This window comes from Aquarana catesbeiana, linkage group LG02, assembly GCF_042186555.1.
Source record: "Aquarana catesbeiana isolate 2022-GZ linkage group LG02, ASM4218655v1, whole genome shotgun sequence".
NCBI classification, from domain to species: domain Eukaryota; kingdom Metazoa; phylum Chordata; class Amphibia; order Anura; family Ranidae; genus Aquarana; species Aquarana catesbeiana.
This window is the reverse complement of record NC_133325.1, coordinates 466,404,441-466,423,528: the sequence shown is the minus strand read 5'-3', so window position 1 is coordinate 466,423,528 and position 19,088 is coordinate 466,404,441. Positions and strand designations below refer to the sequence as shown.

Sequence of the window (19,088 nt, the reverse complement as noted above, 5' to 3'; positions counted from 1 at the left end):
TCATTTGCAACCTTTCAGTGTCATTTGCAGCCTTGTCAGTGTCATCTGAGCCTTGTAGTGTCATCTGCAGCCTTGTAGTGTCATTTGCAACCTTTCAGTGTCATTTGTAGCCTTGTCAGTGTCATCTGAGCCTTGTAGTGTAATTTGCAGCCTTGTAGTGTAATTTGCAGCCTTGTTAGTGTCATCTGCAGCCTTGTCAGTGTCATCTGCAGCCTTGTAGTGTAATTTGCAGCCTTGTAGTGTAATTTGCAGCCTTGTAGTGTCATTTGAAGCCTTGTAGTGTCATTTGAAGCCTTGTAGTGTCTGCAGCCTTGTAGTGTCATTTGCAGCCTTGTAGTGTCATTTGCAGCCTTTTAATGTCATTTGCAGCCTTGTAGTGTCATTTGCAGCCTTGTAGTGTCATTTGCAGCCTTGCCCAGTGACACTGCAGTTTTTAAATATGGCGCCACCGAGATACACAGAGCCGGTCCTGTGTATCTCGGCGGCTCTTGGCCGCTTTCGGCTCCTCTCGTACTCCTGTGGGTGGAGCGGAGCGCCGCCGATATACATACATAGCTGAGTGTACTCGGCTAGGTTTGGCTAGCTCCGCTCACAGTCACGCCCAGTCCCTGTGTTATGTCCATCATAGGGCAGGACTGGGCGTTACTGTAAGTGGAGCTAGCCAAACCTATCTGAGTACACTCGGCTATGAATGTATGTCGGCGGCGCTCGCTCCTCCGCTCATAGTCAGCGGGGGATCGGCAGGGATCGGCGTATAACGCACCCACGATTTCCCCCTGATTTTAAGGGGGAAAAAGTGCGTGTTATACGCCGATAAATACGGTGGTTCTATTGGGACCTTTTTCCTTGAGATCTGCATTCACCAAAACAAAAGATATATGTATTTGAAAGAGAGAAACAGTTAAAGAACATTAGTTGCCTTTTGTGGCTGATTTTGAAGTTGTGTGGTTGTGGGTAGGGTTGCACAGATACCACTTTTATAAAACTACTAATACTTCTTTTTTAGTGTCATGTGACAGTGGCAGTAATATGCAGCACTGATGGGCACTGATGACACGTGGACTGTGTCAGTAGTTTTTTATTTTTACTTTTTATTTTTTTACAATTTTATTTTTTACAATTTATTCATGTCTTTTTTTTTTTACAATGCTTTCTTTTGAGGGGAGGGGGGAGTGGATGTGTCAGATTTTTTTTGTTTTTTTTTTTCACAATTAACTTTTAAATATTTATTACAATTTTTTTTTAATTATTATTTTTCTATCAGCCCTGTTTGGGGGGCTTTTGGTGAGATATCAGGGGTCTAAACAGACCTCTGATATCTCCTCTTTGTGGCAGAAAGGGACTAGTGACACAGATTCCCCAGTCCCTTTCTCAGCAGCCACAGCTCCACTGGAAATGAATAGACAGGAGTCAGAGGCTCCTCTCTATTCATAAACTGAGACATCGTAAACACAGTTTACGATGCTCAGTTATGAATGGACAGTCAGTGATCACTCACTCTTTCCATTCAGAAAATGAAGGAGCCGGTAAATAACAGATTTACCGTCTCCTTCCTCCGCTCTCCATCCTGACAGATCCAGGACGGGGGGGCCGGAGGAGCACAGAGGGGGACTGGAAGAGCACAGAGGACACCAAGGGGTACTGGAAGAGCACAGAGGACACCAAGGGGGACTGGAAGAGCACAGAGGACACCAAGGGGGACTGGAAGAGCACAGAGGACACCAAGGGGGACTGGAAGAGCACGGAGGGGGACTGGAAGAGCATGGACGAGGACACAGGAGACAGTCAGGGATGATCGGTGCGGCGAGTTACAAGCACCAATCTCCCTGTATAGATTTCAATAAAGCAGCTGAAAGCCATGGGGGGAGGAGAGAGAAGGAGAAGCGGCTGTCAGCTGCTTTATTGAAATCTACACAGGGAGATTGGTGCTTGTAACTCTCCCCACCGCTGCACCGATCATCCCTGGCTGCCCTGATTTTGGGTCAAACATCGGAGCATTTGCACGAGTACAAGTACTCGTACAAGTACTTGTGCAAATGCTCAGTATTGGCACAGATACTGATACTAGTAACTGCAACCCTAGTTTTGGGAGTATAAAGTATATAGGCACCTTTAAACTGAAGCACACACCCCTATGCAATTGTGATGGGCAACATAGACCCTCAGCAGATTCTCTTGTATATTGTTTCTAATACCCCATACACACGATCGGAAATGCCGCCAGCAAAACTCCGATGTGAGCCTTTGGTCTGAAATTCCGACCGTGTGTATGCTCCATCGTACTTTTGCTGGCGGGATTTCCGCCAGCAAAAGATTGAGAGCAGGTTTTCTATTTTTCAGACAGAAAAAGTTCCTATCGGAAATTCCGATCGTCTGTAGCAATTCCGACTCGCAAAATTCGTACGCATGCTCGGAAACGATTCAACGCATGCTCGGAACTTCATTTTCTTGGCTCGTCGTAGTGTTGTACGTCACCGTGTTCTTGACGGTCGAAAGTTCAGAGAACTTTTGTGTGACCGTGTGTATGCAAGGCAAGCTTGAACGGAATTCCGTCGGAAAAACCATCCAAAGTTTTTCTGACGGAAATTTCGATCATGTGTACGGGGCATTGGAGATCAAGTCTGTATACATTTTCATGCAGCATGAGCATGCAATTCTGTTACATTTAGTCTGCTAAAAAATAATCATGTGGTGTTTCCTCATGTCCGTTGCAAGGTCAAGAATGAGATTGAAATTTTTTTGTTTCATTTTCTGATCTGTTCTAGGAAGAAATTGATGTTCTAAAAACGCAAATAAATGCTTCAGCTGTGGATATAGATAATCTGTCTAGACAAACTGAAGAACTGAAGACAGATATAAGCACAAATGAGTGAGTATGGCGTTTATCAGTGAAAGCTAAGTAAGAAATTAAGCTAATTATTCAAGAAATGTGTTGAAGAATGAACTCTGAGCCACACTAAAAATGCTACTTTGTGGTATAAAATTCCCATTTACCCAAGTTATAAATAAATTATAAATTGACAGAGAAAGATACATGTTAAATGCAACTATAATAAGCATTTAAATACTCCTTTGACTTTAGAAAACTAAAGGCTCGTACACACTATAAGAAAATCAGGGGAACATTTTCGTCCAAATAATTTTCGTATAGTGTGTACACAACTTTCGACAGCCGATTCCAAATTTTCATACAAATTTTCGTTCATTACTTCTGATTTGCGGGGAAAAATTGAGAAAAATCGGACCACCGTTCGCCAGATTTTCTTACCCCAGTTTAGATACAAGTTCCAATATAGATCTGTGAAACCACTGTTTTCTCCGTCCATCCAAGTTTTATCCTGAGTTGAGCCCTGATGAAGCAGTATTGATATTGCCCCCCTAATTAGATTGGCTGTTTTTATATGACTTTTACCAACAATTAAAATTATCTTTGACTCTTTCACCCAGTTTTGGTCTGGTGCTCCTTTTTGATGAAACTTCTGGCAGACATCCAGTGGGCTCTCCCAGATCTATTGGATCACCTATCCCAAGGACCGGTCTACCATCCTGCTTCATGGTCCCTGAATTTAAGTGCTTGGGTATTGAAGCCCAGGTCTTGAAAGACAAGGGTCTCTCTGAATCAGTAATTCCCACACTTTTAAAAGCTAGGAAATCTAACTCTCGTAAGGGCTACCATTGGACATGGAAGGCTTACTTCATCTGGTGCATGCTGGAATGTTTCACTCCAGGAAATACTTAATGAAACAAATCCTGACCTTTTAGCTATTGGGCCCAAATCAACATTTGGCCCCATTGTTTTGTCAAGATAGTTGTGCAGGGTGGCTCTTGTGTGGTACCTCCTGTACAACCTCCTGTGTGGGATCTCAGTTTGGTTCTGTTGGCTCTTCAGAGGCTGCATTTTGAACCTGTTAGAGATATTCACCTTTTAACTCTTGCTCACAAGGTTGCCTTCTTTGTCACCATCACTGCTGCAAGATGAGTATCTGAGAGTAGTAGGCCCTCCTTCCGTCCTAAGGTCATTTTGGCCTCTACCAATACGTTTTTCTTCCATCGTTTTGTCTGCCTCCCATACATCAGGACATTTTTCTTCACTGCCTAGATGTAGTTCATGCCCTGAGGGTTTACCCCTCGTCTAATGCTTTTGTCAAAGACTGACTCTCTTCTTGTCATTCCTAATGGTCCCTGTAAAGGGGAACAAGCTTCTCGCTCTGCTGTTTCTTGGTGGCTCAGACAGATCATTGTTTAGGCTTATGGTTTTAAGGACAAAGTTACACCTTTTTTCTGTGAAGGTGGATGTTCAGGCCTCTAGTGGTGCCAGTTTTGGGCATAAAGCTCCCTAAGTTGCAGGCTACCCCCAGTTTTTATTTTTATTCTGTTTATTTGTGGGCCTATTAATCTTTTGTTATCTGTTGCTGTCTACCCCTCAGTTGTACTGCTTTTGGACTTCCAAATTGCCTCAGATTTAGTGTGTCCTGTAGCCCTTAATAAACAATAAAAAAAATGATTTTTGTACTTACCATACAACCTCTGCAGCTCTCATCTCTCTGTTTTTCTGATCAGCTCCTAAGTACTGCTTTTCTACAAAATTGAAACATGCTGGGAATGGTAGAGGTTATACCTGGCTGGTGATGGCTTTATATGTGTGCTGGTGTCCAAATCCTCCTGTATGCAATAGTATAAACCAGTTGTTTCAGATTAACTGAATACTGTGTCTCTTAATGAACTTTAAGAAACAGATTTTATGGGAAGTACAAAAATACTATACTCACCATAAAATGTTTTAATGGAATCCATGGGGGGGTATTCTGGTATCTGGTGCCTCCGTGTCTAGTGTGGAAAGCCAGCTGTGACTCCTTGCAGCTTCACAGCTGGCTTCCTATTGCGCATGCACGAGTTGCGATGCTCATTGGGAATGGACCCACAGCCTCCTGGGACCTGTGATGTGTTCCAGAAGGCTGCAGGCAAAGTGAGGGGCCAACTTCCACTTGGATCCTCTAGGCAATCTGAACGTAAGTGGGAGTGGGTATCTATGAAAATCACACACAAAACAATAGCAATTTCCCAGCGCCAATATATATAGACACCCGGTGAGCTAAAATATAATGTATGGTGGCTAGGAGGGGGAATAAGATACCAGTGCAGCTGGAACGACCATAGCTGATAGATATGGATACACAACAAAACCAAAACACAATTAGTCCAGCGCTCTGGATATCAAAAAATCAGACTGCAACATCCAGACATGTGAACTGAATAATGTGAATAATTTAATAAAAACAGTTCATAGAAAAAAAACACAGTTCATGAAAATAGTCATATAGATCCACAGTGCTTAGAAGAAAAGCTTGGAAACATATTGCAAAATGACAAGCTGTCCAAGGAGCAACAAGGGTCAAACCAGGAGAGCCATCCAATTGAACCATCACAAGCTGTAGCGGGATGGAGGGAAAAGGGGGGGGTTGGTGATGGAACCCAAGTGTAGTAGATACTCAGGCGACCTGCAGAACCCCCGCTGGATGTGAGGTGCGTGCCCTGATGGGATGACTCACCGACTCCGGGTGCCGATCCACAGGTCCGGTGTAGAGAGACACAGTCGCTTGGCTGCAAAGGGGGAGAGAGCCGAGACTCCGTCTGGCAGTGGGCGATGACGTCAGCCCCGCTGAGATGCCGTTCGGAGGAGGAAAGGCTCGGCTTCACTGGTGAGAGCCGCTAGCGTGTCAGCTTTTCAGACACTTTGCCGCTCACGTGCGGGTGCGTGTCCCCTCAGAGCTGGATTGCCCGTTTCCTGGATGGTGTCACTCAAAGGATACAGCTGTGCAGTGTTTGATGAAAAATAGGAAATTTAAAATCGGCAAAAAGGATGGTAAATGTCACCAATGTTGGGCAGTATGGGGGTCCCAGAGATGGATGGATAATCGCAAAGACCCATAACAAGACCAAACCACTATTAAAGAGTTGCCTTTGCGACGCATTTTGCGCCTCAGCACTTTATCAAAGTCAAGGATGGAGGTAACTAAAAAGGTTTAAATAAAAATTGAAGGGGAGGGGAAGTCAAAAATTAGGGCAGGAGCAATTAACCTATTGCGATAGTAGGAAAGGTTATACCTCCAATATTAACCCCTTGTTGCTCGGGGGGACTCAATAAAAACCATTACCAGACCAGAGATCATTCTATAAAATACATTAACGGCTAAAAATAAAAACAAATAAACTTAGATAAAAAATATATATAATAAACTTTAAAAAAAAAAAAAGGAGGGGGGGGGGAACCAACAGACTCTACACAAAACTACACATCTCTAGTTCCTCATTTAACCCCTTAGGAGCAAGAGAGTCAAACATATATCCAGAAGATTTCTCGCTTACACAACAGTGAGAATCTCTCATTACTGGTTAACGTCCCCTTAGGGATGGTTTCTTTCACAATGACTTCTAGATGTTTAATATCCTTGTTGTGGAAACAAAGAAAATGCCAGGGAACACTGTGTTCATCGCTCCCCTTGGAAATAAGTCTACGAAAGTCGGCCACTCTATTGCATAATGCGCGAATGGTCCGACCTACGTAGAGGAGGCCACATGGACACCTGCTGGCTGACACAAACACTTATTTGAAATTACAGTCTGATCCTCTACCAGTTTTTCAGTTGGAACTTAAGCTGTTGGTACAGGAGGCATGGCAAAACGGAGTGCTCACCAACAAGGAAACACAATTTCTATTGCCTTCTGAGTGTAGCACCCCGTATTTCTACCACCTCCCGAAGATTCATAAATCACTGGTCGACCCCCCCAGGTAGACCAATCGTAGCCAGTACTAATAGCTTTAGCAATGGTCTCTCTAAATACATTGACTTCTGTCTACAGCCCTTGGTGTGTCAATTACCTTCGTATATCAAGGACTCCAATGAAGTGATTAAAGCTCTTCAAAACTATACATGGGAGGAGGGGTATTGGTGGGCATTTCTTGATGTTTCGTCCCTCTATACTTCTATACCCCATGAAATAGGCCTGAGGCCTGTACAACACTTTTTGGTCAAAAGTGGAGATTTTAACTCGTTGCAGTCACAATTTTTGGTTCAGGCCACAGATTTTTGTCTAAACATAATTATTTTACTTTCTGTGACCAATTTTATGTAGGGGAACTGCTATGGGGGCGAATTTTGCCCCGATTTACACCAACCTTACTTTGGGCCTGTGGGAGGAGGACAATATCTGGGCCAACAATCCATTTGCTGAGCAAATGGTCTATTTTGGCCGGTACATCGATGACATTGTGCTCATATGGAGCGGAGGCCCTGAGCTGTTTCCCTTCTTTTTGGCCCATTGCAATTCCAACTCCCAGGGTTTGGTCTTTACGCACGTATTGGATCCTCATGAACACGTTTTCTTGGACCTAGTTTTAGCCTCAAGATCAAAATAAGATTATTACAAAGAATCACGTGAAGCCAACTAGTGGCAATTCTTATCTTCATTTTAGAAGTTGCCATCACCCTTCATGGGAAAGCAACACCCCGAGTGGCCAATTCAATAGACTGAGACGAAACTGTTCCAAAATGGAGGATTATGTTGAACAAGGGGCCACGATGATTAAAAAGTTCGAAGAGAAGGGTTATCCATATGAACTTATCAGTGATGCCTTTTTGTCCAATATGAATCCTCCCTCTAAGGCCAAAGCCCCGAGAGAGGAATCAAGAAAAAATCATACGGTCAGATTTTGTTTCTACTTTTAATGATAGCTTCATGTCTATATCCAAAATCATAAAAAAACATTACCACATTCTATTATTGTATCAACGCTTAGCCCCGGTACTACCAGAGGTTCCACAGGTTACCTTTCATAAAGCTCGTACTGTAAAAAATCTATTAGCACCTAGTAAAATATCAAATAAGTCCACCAAATCCCCTCTTAACATTAGGTCTTATTTTGATGACAGGAGGGGCATTTTTCAGTGTAAAAAAAAATAATTTGTTTTACATGTCAATTTATTGCCAATGGCACTAAGACTATTACAACCAACTTAGGAAAAAATTATGAGATCAGGCAATTTATCACCTGCTCTACAGATTTCGTAATCTATGTTTTATGGTGTCCATGTGGCCTCCTCTACGTAGGTCGGGCCATTCGCGCATTACGCGCTAGAGTGGGCGACCACCGTAGACTTATTTCCAAGGGGAGCGATGAACACAGTGTTCCCCTGCATTTTCTTAGTTTCCACAACAAGGATATTAAAAATCTAGAAGTCTTTGTGATAGAAACCATCCCTAAGGGGACGTTAACCAGTAATGAGAGATTCTCATTGTTGTGTAAGTGAGAAATCTTCTGGATATATATGTTTGACTCTCTTGCTCCTAAGGGGTTAAATGAGGAACTAGAGACGTGTAGTTTTGTGTAGTCTGTTGGTTTCTCCCCCCCCCCTACTTTTTTTTTTTTAAGTTTATTATATATATTTTTTATCTAAGTATATTTGTTTTTATTTTTGTTTTTATTTTTATTTTTTGCCGTTAAAGTGGAGTTCCACCCACTTTTACAACTCTTCAGCATCCCTCACTAAACTGTGCACTGTAAACAAATTGGATATTTTTACATTTTTTTTTCTCAGCACCTACTATATATCTGCTGTATTCATTTTTCACTTCCTCCTCCCTGGCTGTGGCCCATCGCATCATTTCCTGTTTGCAATGCCTTCTGGGAAGGGGCGGCAACTTCCTCTGACATTGCCGTTGCTATGGAAACCTGATCTGAAACCTATTACACTGCTTGTGCTGCACTGAGCATGTGCGAGATCTGCAAGGATGAGATTCAGGAAGAAATACAGTTTGGCTTCAGATGCCCACACTTAAGATGGCCACAGCCTGCTGTAAGTTTATAAAATAACGAACTACTGCTATAAACTAACAAAACAGACCTTAGTTTACAGACTAACTTTACTAGAATACATTAAGCTTGTGTATTATAGGGGTATTTTTATTTAAAAAGTATAATTTCGGCCGGAACACCACTTTAATGTATTTTATAGAATGATCTCTGGTCTGGTAATGGTTTTTATTGTGAGTCCTCCGAGCAACAAGGGGTTAATATTGGAGGTATAACCTTTCCTACTATCGCAATAGGTTAATTGCTCCCGCCCTAATTTTTGACTTCCCCTCCCCTTCAATTTTTATTTTTTATTTAAACCTTTTTAGTTGCCTCCATCCTTGACTTTGATAAAGCGCTGAGGCACGAAACGCGTCGTCAAGGCAACTCTTTTATAGTGGTTTGGTCTTGTTATGGGTCTTTGCGATTATCCATCCATCTCTGGGACCCCCATACTGCCCAACATTGGTGACATTTACCATCCTTTTTGCTGATTTTAATTTCCTATTTTTCATCACTCTGCACAGCTGTATCCTTTGAGTGACACCATCCAGGAAACAGGCAATCCAGCTCTGAGGGGACACGCACCCGCACGTGAGTGGAAAAGTGTCTGAACAGCTGACACGCTAGCGGCTCTCACCAGTTAAGCCGAGCCCTTCCTCCTCTGAACGGCATCTCAGCGGGGCTGACGTCATCGCCCACTGCCAGACGGAGTCTCGGCTCTCTCCCCCTTTGCGGCCAAGCGACTGTGTCTCTCTACGCCGGACCTGTGGAGCGGCACCCGGAGCCGGTGAGTCATCCCATCAGGGCACGCACCTCACATCCAGCGGGGGTTCTGCAGGTCGCCTGAGTATCTACTACACTTGGGTTCCCTCACCAACCCCCCCCCTTTTCCCTCCATCCCGCTACAGCTTGTGATGGTTCAATCGGATGGCTCTCCTGGTTTGACCCTTGTTGCTCCCTAGACAGCTTGTCATTTTGCAATATGTTTCCAAGCTTTTCTTCTAAGCACTGTGGATCTATATGACTATTTTCATGAACTGCGTTTTTTTTCCTATGAACTGTTTTTATTAAATTATTCACATTATTCAGTTCACATGTCTGGATGTTGCAGTCTGATTTTTTGATATCCAGAGCGCTAGACTAATTGTGTTTTGGTTATCTATGAAAATCAGGTACTTGCTCCCCCCCCCCCCCCAAAAAAAAAGAAAGTGCCCAACAGAGGAAGAGGGGGAGGAGGTCCAAAAGTGGATCTTCCGCTTTTGGGTGAAGTTGCACTTTAAATCTTGGACAACATATTAGTGAACAATAAGAAGCTGCCCCAGATCACATCCAACGCATGTGTAAAAGCAGGCAAGGTTTGTCTGAGCCATTGGTGAGGTGGCTCACCCAGGGGGCACCTCTGAGGCTAGGGTTTTGTCACCAGTGCCTCAGGAAAACCCAGAAGAAAAAAAAATGTAAAATTTCCAAAAAAGTTTTATTTAATAAATATCTTTTATGGCTGGGCATGCAGGGTTGCATCAATTTCATTTTTTTCTGTTTTAGGGGTTAAGTCCCTATTCACATATTGCATAATGGGAACAAGAGTTCCCACTTTTGATTTTGTGTATGCAATTGTCATGCAATTATGCCCATCCATTTGAATAGGCAACCCTATGTGTGTTTGCCACGCAAAAGGAGCTTATGCACCTGTTTGGGTGATCGGCTTTTCATGATTTTTAAATGCCCGTTTTGCCATGATTGCCAATCGATCCTGTTGTGTAATAATGGCAGAAAAATCGCAATACGTTTGAAGTTCCATTTAGAACAATGGCACCCAAATGCTCATTACACATTTTGCCATGCTTTAGAATTGCGGACAGAATTATATCGATCCTGCCAACAATTCCAAATCGCCAAGTGTGAATACAGCCTAAAGGTCTGCTTTAATGAAGATTCAGCCATGCATTTTCAAACGAAGAATATCCCCTCTAGTATTTCTTTTGAGAGGCTGTGCAGCTCCCAGAGGCTGAACAGCACAAATCTCATTGGAATATGAACAGGTAAATGTTAGACTTGTGGAGGGATTTGGAGTTGCTGGGTCTGGGGAATACCCACTCTCAAAAAAAGGGATGGAAGCAGTGTGAGGTAGATGCTGTGTTAAGTAATTGTTTTATATTTTGTTTTACTTAACAGGTTCAAATATGCAGAGCTCAAAACAGCTTATGAAAAATTAGCCAAAGAAAATGAAGCAAACAAAATGGTTGATTTAACCGACAAGAATTTGTCAAATTCACAAAAGAATCTCAAGGTGTTTTTATGTTTTTGTTTTTTGTTTTTTATTGGCAAAGCATGTATATTCATGGAAATTTAAAATGTCTGCATATAACCTAGGAGCTTTTTTTTACCATTTATTTATAACAGCTTATACAACAATAGCATCCTTGGAAAAAGTTTGAATCCTATAAGACTCTTGACAGTCTTATACTTTGTGTGGGTTTATTTATGAGTGTATTAATGTAATTGATTTTATATATAAATATATGTTATTTTGCTAGCAAAGGACATCTATTATAAAGTGGTCTTTAGGATTGTTATCTCCAGCTATATACGCATTCAACTGTAAAATGAACATCCATTTGATTGGACAGTTTTTTTTTTTTCATTCTCTATTTAATACCTTGTGCACTTACCATATGTATTCCAGGAAGGGAATATAGGTTGCATAATAACTTTAAAGTATTGAAAAGGAACACAATAAAGACAGACAATATACATAGGGATCAGGGGAGAATCAGGGGATACCGAACCCTTGACCCCTTGCAGGCATCCAAGAAAATATAACGTGAGGGGTATAACATTAGTAGATCTGACAAATCTCCTCCGATCTTAGAGCTACAACAGGTAAGTAGTCTGATCAGTGCAAAGTATAACTTTTAAAGTGGAAGTAAACCCATCGATTTGATAGTTTCAAAAAACAGTTGCTAGCTGTCACATTTGCTTGTGCTCTCAACCAAACTGTCAAACCATTCAGTGTCTGGTTTCATAACGGATCACATGTGCAGCATCATGGCAGTTGCAGATTAAACAGAGGCAAAGATGGCAGCTTCCTTGGCTGAAAACTATAGGAGGGTTTACCTCCACTTTAACATGTATTTAATTGTGGTTCCTATCGTATAGGGTATAAAAAACGAAGGTGAGGTGAACTCAGGAATTACAAAACCCGACACTAGTTGGGATCAGAAAGGCTGCAGTGTTATTGGGAAGGAGGGGGAAAGGGATGGTGTTGGGTGGGGGAGAGTGAGGGGCAGAGAAGGAAAAAGTCCTCCTCTCTCTGTTTCCACTCCCCGCCAAAAGGAGAACAGGAGACTGTCAAGAAAAGGTATGGTAACATTCAAGGGTGAGTCCCAAATGATTACTGTACAAGGGCCACCATTTCGAAGACAGTCAAGGTTTTGGGAAGAGCAGGTGTAGGCTGACCATGGCAGCCAGGTGTCTTTAAATTTGTCCTCTCTATTATATAGCGTACCCATTAAGTTTTCCAGATCTTTTTTATTTAGTCTAGTAAACTAGTGACTTAATGTTGGCGAGGAGGTCTGTTTTCAGAGATCAGGAATGAAAGCTCTGGTTGCATTCAACACATGGACAGTCAGTGAGTGCTTCAAGTTGAAATTGAACCACTGTTCCCAGAAAGCCCTTCCTGACACAAAGACTTTTCTTAGTCCAAGCTGTTCCAAAGAAAGATGCAAGAACTGCCAATTAACCTGGTCAAAGGCCTTCTCAGCGTCAAAAGAGAGAAGGCAGGTTTTCAAGTTGTGTCATTGGATGTAGGAAATTAGATGAATGGTCTTGGTGTTGTTGTCTCTAGCCACTACTGGAAGGAACCCTATCTGGTCCTTATGTATAACTGTTGTTAAAAAGGGGATAAACGGCTGGCCAACACTTTTGTAAATAATTTAATATCTAGATTAAGAAGTGAGATGGGGCGGTAGCTACTGCATTGGGAGGCGTCATTGCCAGGTTTGAGAAGTGGCTGGATCGCATCCTGAGTTTGGCGTCAATTTATTAATCTGAAAAAAATATTGTCGAAAAGAGGCAGAGATGCCCTGGTTATTACGCACATTCCGATTATCTGAGGTATTAAAGGATTGTATAGGATGAAGTGGTGGGTGAGGTTGAGGGTGAAGGACTCTTGCCAAGGGTTGACCACCTTTATTGGCTAGCGAATAATGGTAGTTGCGAGCTTTATCACAAGCAATTAGAAAGTGAGAGTCAAGTAATTGAAGCAGGCCTCGTCGTGCATTTGAGAGGTATTCATAAACAAAGGGATCCAGATCCCATTTGTAAATGGTCTAGAGAATAGCAATAGTAAAGAGCAAAGGACGAATCTCTAACATTCTGGCTTCCTTTAAGCAAGAGCCAAGTTGAATAAGCACACCCCGGACCACAAATTTCAAGGCCTCCCACTGGGTAAGGGAATTAGTCTGGTCAGAGCCATTGTCTAAAACAAAATTCTGTATTGCCCGAGTGACATCAGCAACACAAGGGGAGTCCTTAAGTAAATTGTCATTAAGGCGCCAGGAGGAGCCAGGATGAGGTGTAGACACATAAGCTAATTTTAGGTGGACAGGAGTGTGATCCGACCATAATATGTGAACGAGGGACGATTGTAAAGGTTTTTCTAAGAGTGATTGGGAGATGAAGAAGTAGTTGATGCGACTGTATGAATTGTGGGCAATTAACTGTATTCCCTCTCCACGGGTGCTGAGTACGCCAGACATCTACTAATTGGGTAGTGTTCAAAAGTGACTTGATGCGCAATAGTGTGGAGTGGGAAATAGAGGACTTACCAGAAGATGTATCTGCAGACGGAAATACTGTGACGTTTAAGTTACCTCCCACAATAAAACAGGGACCACCGAATGACCTGGTGAGGACCGCAGAGAGAAACGGCCCTAGTCTTGATTAGGGGCATATATGTTCGCCACTGTAAAAACAGAAGTTTGGTACTTTAATTTGAGAAAAAGAAAATGTCCCGCTGGGTCTGTGATTGAGTCCAGGACCTCCGGAACAAATGATTTATGGAAGGCTGTTGATAACTCTTTAGATTTAGCCTGTGGGTTGGTGCTTTGATACCAGGTGTGGTCATTGCGATTACGCAGGGATGAAATATTATTGGAAAATAGGTTTCTTGTAGGAGTATAATTTTGAATTGGGCCTTATGAAAGTGGTATAATATGACTCCGCTTCTCAGGGGTATTAAAACCGTGACAATTTAAAGAGGACAAAGTCACAGTACTATGGACCGCCTTTTTTTAGTTGAAGATAAAGGGGGAGGGTAGGGTGGTATAAAAAGTACTAAAGAGCATTTTCAGCCCGTGGTATCACTCAAGACAGAAAGGAGAAACAAAGAGAGAGCAGGGAGGAGAAAAAAAACAGAAGAGAGAATGAGGAAAGCAGTGGGTAAATGTGGCGTCTGTCTCCTTGCAAACAATGTTAACAGTTGTGTAACTGCAGGAGAAGAGATCCACCCAGTATTAAGATTTAACAAGCCACTAGGTGGCAATAAAACACAAGCAATAGATATTCTGTAAAACCATAAAGCAACAAACTATCTAAACATTAAATAGTGCATGCTAAAGGCACCAAAGGGCCTAGGTGGGGTGTCGTGAAAGGCACATATGGCAACCCCCAGTCTCAGCTACCCACGGGACAATGAGAAGGTAAAAGAAACCCCCCCCCCCCCGTATACCGTCAAACATAAATAACGTTGAGAGCATCCAAAATATTGTATCATATGTATTATACTCCGGGAGGGTATCTAATAGGGAACAGTAGCATAATGCCCTAGTGGGAGGTAAAACAGCAACTTGGTACTCTGGGGAAAGAAGAGCCTATAAGCAGAGATAACATCAAATATTGCACCATAACCTGTTAAACTGGCAAACATAACTTGATAGAACAGTGGTAGTAGCCTGGTGATCAGGCTCAACAAAATTCCAAAAATAGGCTAAAAACCCACAAAAAGGCAGGAAGGACTCCTGGCCTCAAAAAGATGAGAAAGGAAATTAGCATCTTGTGCAATAATCAATCATCAGGTGCTCTTTGAGATGAGGATCTAGAGCACTTCGTTTTGCTTTGTCATTGCCACTGTGGGATGAAAGGCAGGCCAGTTGTTGGCAGAGAAAAAGGCCAATCTGGCAAGCATTCTTTGGGCGGTTCCGAGGTCCTATGTACCTGATCCAGTTCAAGAGAATGCACCGCATACTAGCATATTATGAAATACTTAACCTAGAATGAAGCCTTCCAGCAGCACGCTGTCACCGCTGAAGGTACTTCCAGCTTCACCTTTTTTTCCTTCTGGGTTTGAGTCCTCCGGCCGTCTGGCCACGCGCATGGACCCTTCAGAGCTCTTGCGCCAGTGACATCACCAGCTGCATACAGTATGAATAGCTCCTAAACCGCGTAAGATAGCTGCGGGTGAAGAGTCCAGTCGAGCCTTGAGGATCAGGGAGCTACAGAGGAACACGTCCTACAGCTCCATGTGCCAAGCCTCACCCGTGGACAGGTTGTGTTAAACCAATCCTGTATGGTAAGGTATATCATTGCACAATAGATATCCTGGTACTACTTTCACAGCTATTCCCATGTTTGTTTAATTTGTGCAAAGAAGTAATATTTGTATTCCACGCATAATGGTTTTCATCTGATGGTAGAATTTTTGCTAACATACTTAAAACTGCCAATGCCCAGTTTTACTTCCATTTCATTTTAACTATTATTCACTTTCTACAATGTTCACATCTTTTGTATTGTCAGTGAATGTAATAGTCAATAGTAAATATTTATTGTTTTCCTGGGTGTTAAAATTTGACTTTGATGTATTTTTTTTTGTTGAAACTTACAGGCAAGTAAACAGAAAGATCAGACCATTAAGAAAATTGAAAATTTAGAGCAAACTAACACTCAGTTAAGGCAAGTATACATGCAGTTGGACTTGCAGTTGTTTCAGATATTTTCTTAGCCATACCCACAAACAATTAGCAACATAAAACATGCAATGTAATGCCACTGGACTAGTTTTTCTTACAATGTCAACCCCATAGTAATTCTTGTATTGCTGAGATTTCTGCCAGTAGTTGGTTCCTGTCTCGCTGTCCATCTTCAGAGTGGTAATACAGGCACTGGCATCTAGAAGGGAACTAATGGAAGACATGCTCTGTGCACTCAGTAATGCCACTACATTATCTGTAAATTCCATTGATGGGGATGTTGGTGAGGTGACTGCACTGTTCTACTGGAACTTAAAAGGGCTTTTTTTCACATTGTGGCATAACATGACTGGCATTAGAAATATGAATATAGATTTATATGGGTAGCCATAGATCAACTTTAATGTTAAATATGCAACATATCTGTCTGTAGACTATTTGTCCACCTGGTTTTTTAAAGTACAACAGGTCTTGTATGACAGACTAAAAGTACCAAATCCATTTACTCTATGTGAAGCACAGAAAACCTTCCTTTACCTTCTTTGACTGAACCAAATCCTCCCTCATTTGAGTCTCAAAGGCTCTCCTTCTCAGACACTGCTGCCTACAGTAGGAGGGTTTCAGCAACAGAGTCATTCCGTCAATCCAGAAAACAGTGGGGCAGACTCGGTGTGGAAAGGTGCTGACTGTCAAGCTACAGACACCCAAACATTTAACCCCCCCCCCCCCCAAAAAAAAGACCACACATTTTGAGCCTTATTATAGGCTTACCTGTAGGTAAAAATGAGAAAGCGGAGTATACAACCGCTTTAAGGCTTGACATGTTGGGTGTCTATTTACTCAGCTTAATCTCATCTTTTATATTCTACCATAAAATTGGGTAATATATTGAGCGTGTGTGCACCAAAATTAACCGTGTATTTTTTACTGAAAATGTTATTCTTCTGGGTCCCTGCTCTCAACAAATATACTGTATACTGTGACACGGGGTTTCTTAACTCAATAGTAGGGTTAAAACAATGCATTTACTCCAATACGCCAGAAGTATTTTCAGGGCCTTTATACCCACTTTTATTTAAAGAAATGTCAATAGTTCATACAGGTATATCTTCCCACACAGGGGATTCTCACTGTCAATATGAACAAACATAACATTCAGCTTCTTGGCTCTCTTGTGGTTGCTTTACTGCTCTAAATACCTCTACAGGGTCTTCATGAATATTAGTACCTTTTTGGTCCTCCTGACCATGAAACACGTCTCAGTGTTTATGCACAGATGCTGCACTTCAGCTCTGTGTCTTCCTTGCAGCTACCCAGCTGCTCTGTCCCTCATGGACTCTTACTTAGACTCCGGCCTCTGGCTTGGGGCACCTCTGACCTCGGGGTGAGACCCGGTCTCTAGTCTTCTTAGGCCTGTCCCGTCCTGGACAGCCTATTGCAGGCATGCGCCATTGTCTCCCTTACAGACACCCCTTTGGGAGGGTTGGGCTCTGAGCTCTAACTCTCTCGTATGAAGCCAGCAAACACCTGTGCCATTAGTGTGCCTTCTTCCAAATACTGGCCTGAACTACCTTATCGCACAGTAACACGGGCTCGCTGTGTCACAATACTGTTTGAATGTTTTCATTAATCTTTAGGCCTACAATTATTTTTTACATGTGCAAAAAACACAAATACAGCTTTGGCAGCAAAATGGTTCAATGCTGCACAAAGCGCAATTTAAATGCCTTATCTTAACCACTACAGCCCCGGAAGATTTTATCTTTATTTTATTTTCCTGATCTTCATGACCAGGCCATTTTTTGCGATATGGCACTGCGTTACTTTAACCACTTAACCAGTTCCCGACCGGCTGACGTCTATATACGGGGGCAGAATGGCTCCCCTGCGTGAAACCCCGCACAAGTACGGGGTTCCATTAAGAGACATCAGAGGGCGCGTGCCTGCTGCATGGCAGGGGTCCCGATGCGTGTGGCCGGCGATCGCATGCATGAGCGCCATCACGGGGATTTGTGTGTGTAAACACATAAATTCCTGTGCTGTCAGAGGAGAGGAGACATGTCGTTTGTTCCTACTATGTAGGAACAGCGATATGTCTTCTCTCTTACTCAGTCCAATCCCCATACAGTTAGAACACACTGAGGGAACACACAATTAACCCCTTGATTACCCCTAGTGTTAACCCCTTCCCTGCCAGTGTCATTTACACAGTAATCAGTGCATTTTTATAGCGCTGATCGCTGTATGAATGTCAATGGTCCCAAAAATGTGTCAAAAGTGTCCGATCTGTCCGTTGCAATATCGCAAAAAATCACAGATCACCACCATTACTAGTAAAATAATAATAAAAATGCCATAAATCTTTCCCATAGTTTGTAGATGCAAACCAATCAATATACGCTTATTGCGTTTTTGTTTTGTTTTTGTTTTTTTACCAAAAATATGTAGAAGAAAATATTTTGGCCTAAAAGGATGAAGACATGTGTTTTCTAAAAACATTTTGGGGGTATTTATTATTGCAAAAAAATTTCGCTCTTTTTTTGTGTTTAGCGTAAAAAATATAAACCGCAGAGGTGATCAAATAGCACCAAAAGAAAGCTCTATTTGTGGGGAAAAAAGGACGCAAATTTCGTTTAGCACGACCTCGCAATTACCAGTTAAAGCGACGCAGTGCCAAATTGTAAAAAAAGTGCTCTGGTCAGGAAGGGGGTAAAACCTTCCGGTGCTGAAGTGGTTAAAGGACCGGGCCCATTTTTCAGACTCGGTGCTGACAAGCTAAAATCATTTTTTTTTTTTTTTGCTAGAAAATTACTTAGAAGCCCCAAATATTATATATGTATATATATATTTTTTCTAACACCCTAGAGAATAAAATGGTGGTTGTTGCAATACTTTCTGTCACACTGTATTTGCGCAGCGGTCTTACAAGTGCACCTTTTTTAATTAGAAAATAAGACAACAGTAAAGTTAGCCCATTTTTTAAAATATTGTGAAAGATAATGTTACTCTGAGTAAATTGATACCCAACATGTCACGCTTCAAAATTTAGCCCGCTCGTGGAATGGCGACAAAAATCTCCATAGGCAATGTTTAATTCATTTCTACAGGTTACCAGTTTTGAATTAGAGGAGGTCTAACGATCGTGGCAGTACCTCACATGTGTGGTTTGAACACCATTTTCATATTCGGGTGCTACTCACGTATGCGTTCGCTTCTGCGCGCGAGCTTGTTGGGACGGGGCGCTTTAAATTTTATTTTTATTTTTT

General features: G+C 42.2%; 1 protein-coding gene across 1 annotated transcript in view; it reads left to right on the top strand.

The window, feature by feature from the left end:
- The window catches only part of SYCP1 (synaptonemal complex protein 1), a 360,929-nt gene that overhangs the window by 111,459 nt on the left and 230,382 nt on the right, over positions 1-19,088 (top strand). Inside the window, exons 10-12 of the mRNA XM_073615691.1 lie at positions 2,766-2,869; positions 11,027-11,141; positions 15,738-15,805. Coding sequence (XP_073471792.1) covers positions 2,766-2,869; positions 11,027-11,141; positions 15,738-15,805 — 287 coding nt within the window. The remainder of the gene's footprint in view (positions 1-2,765; positions 2,870-11,026; positions 11,142-15,737; positions 15,806-19,088) is intronic.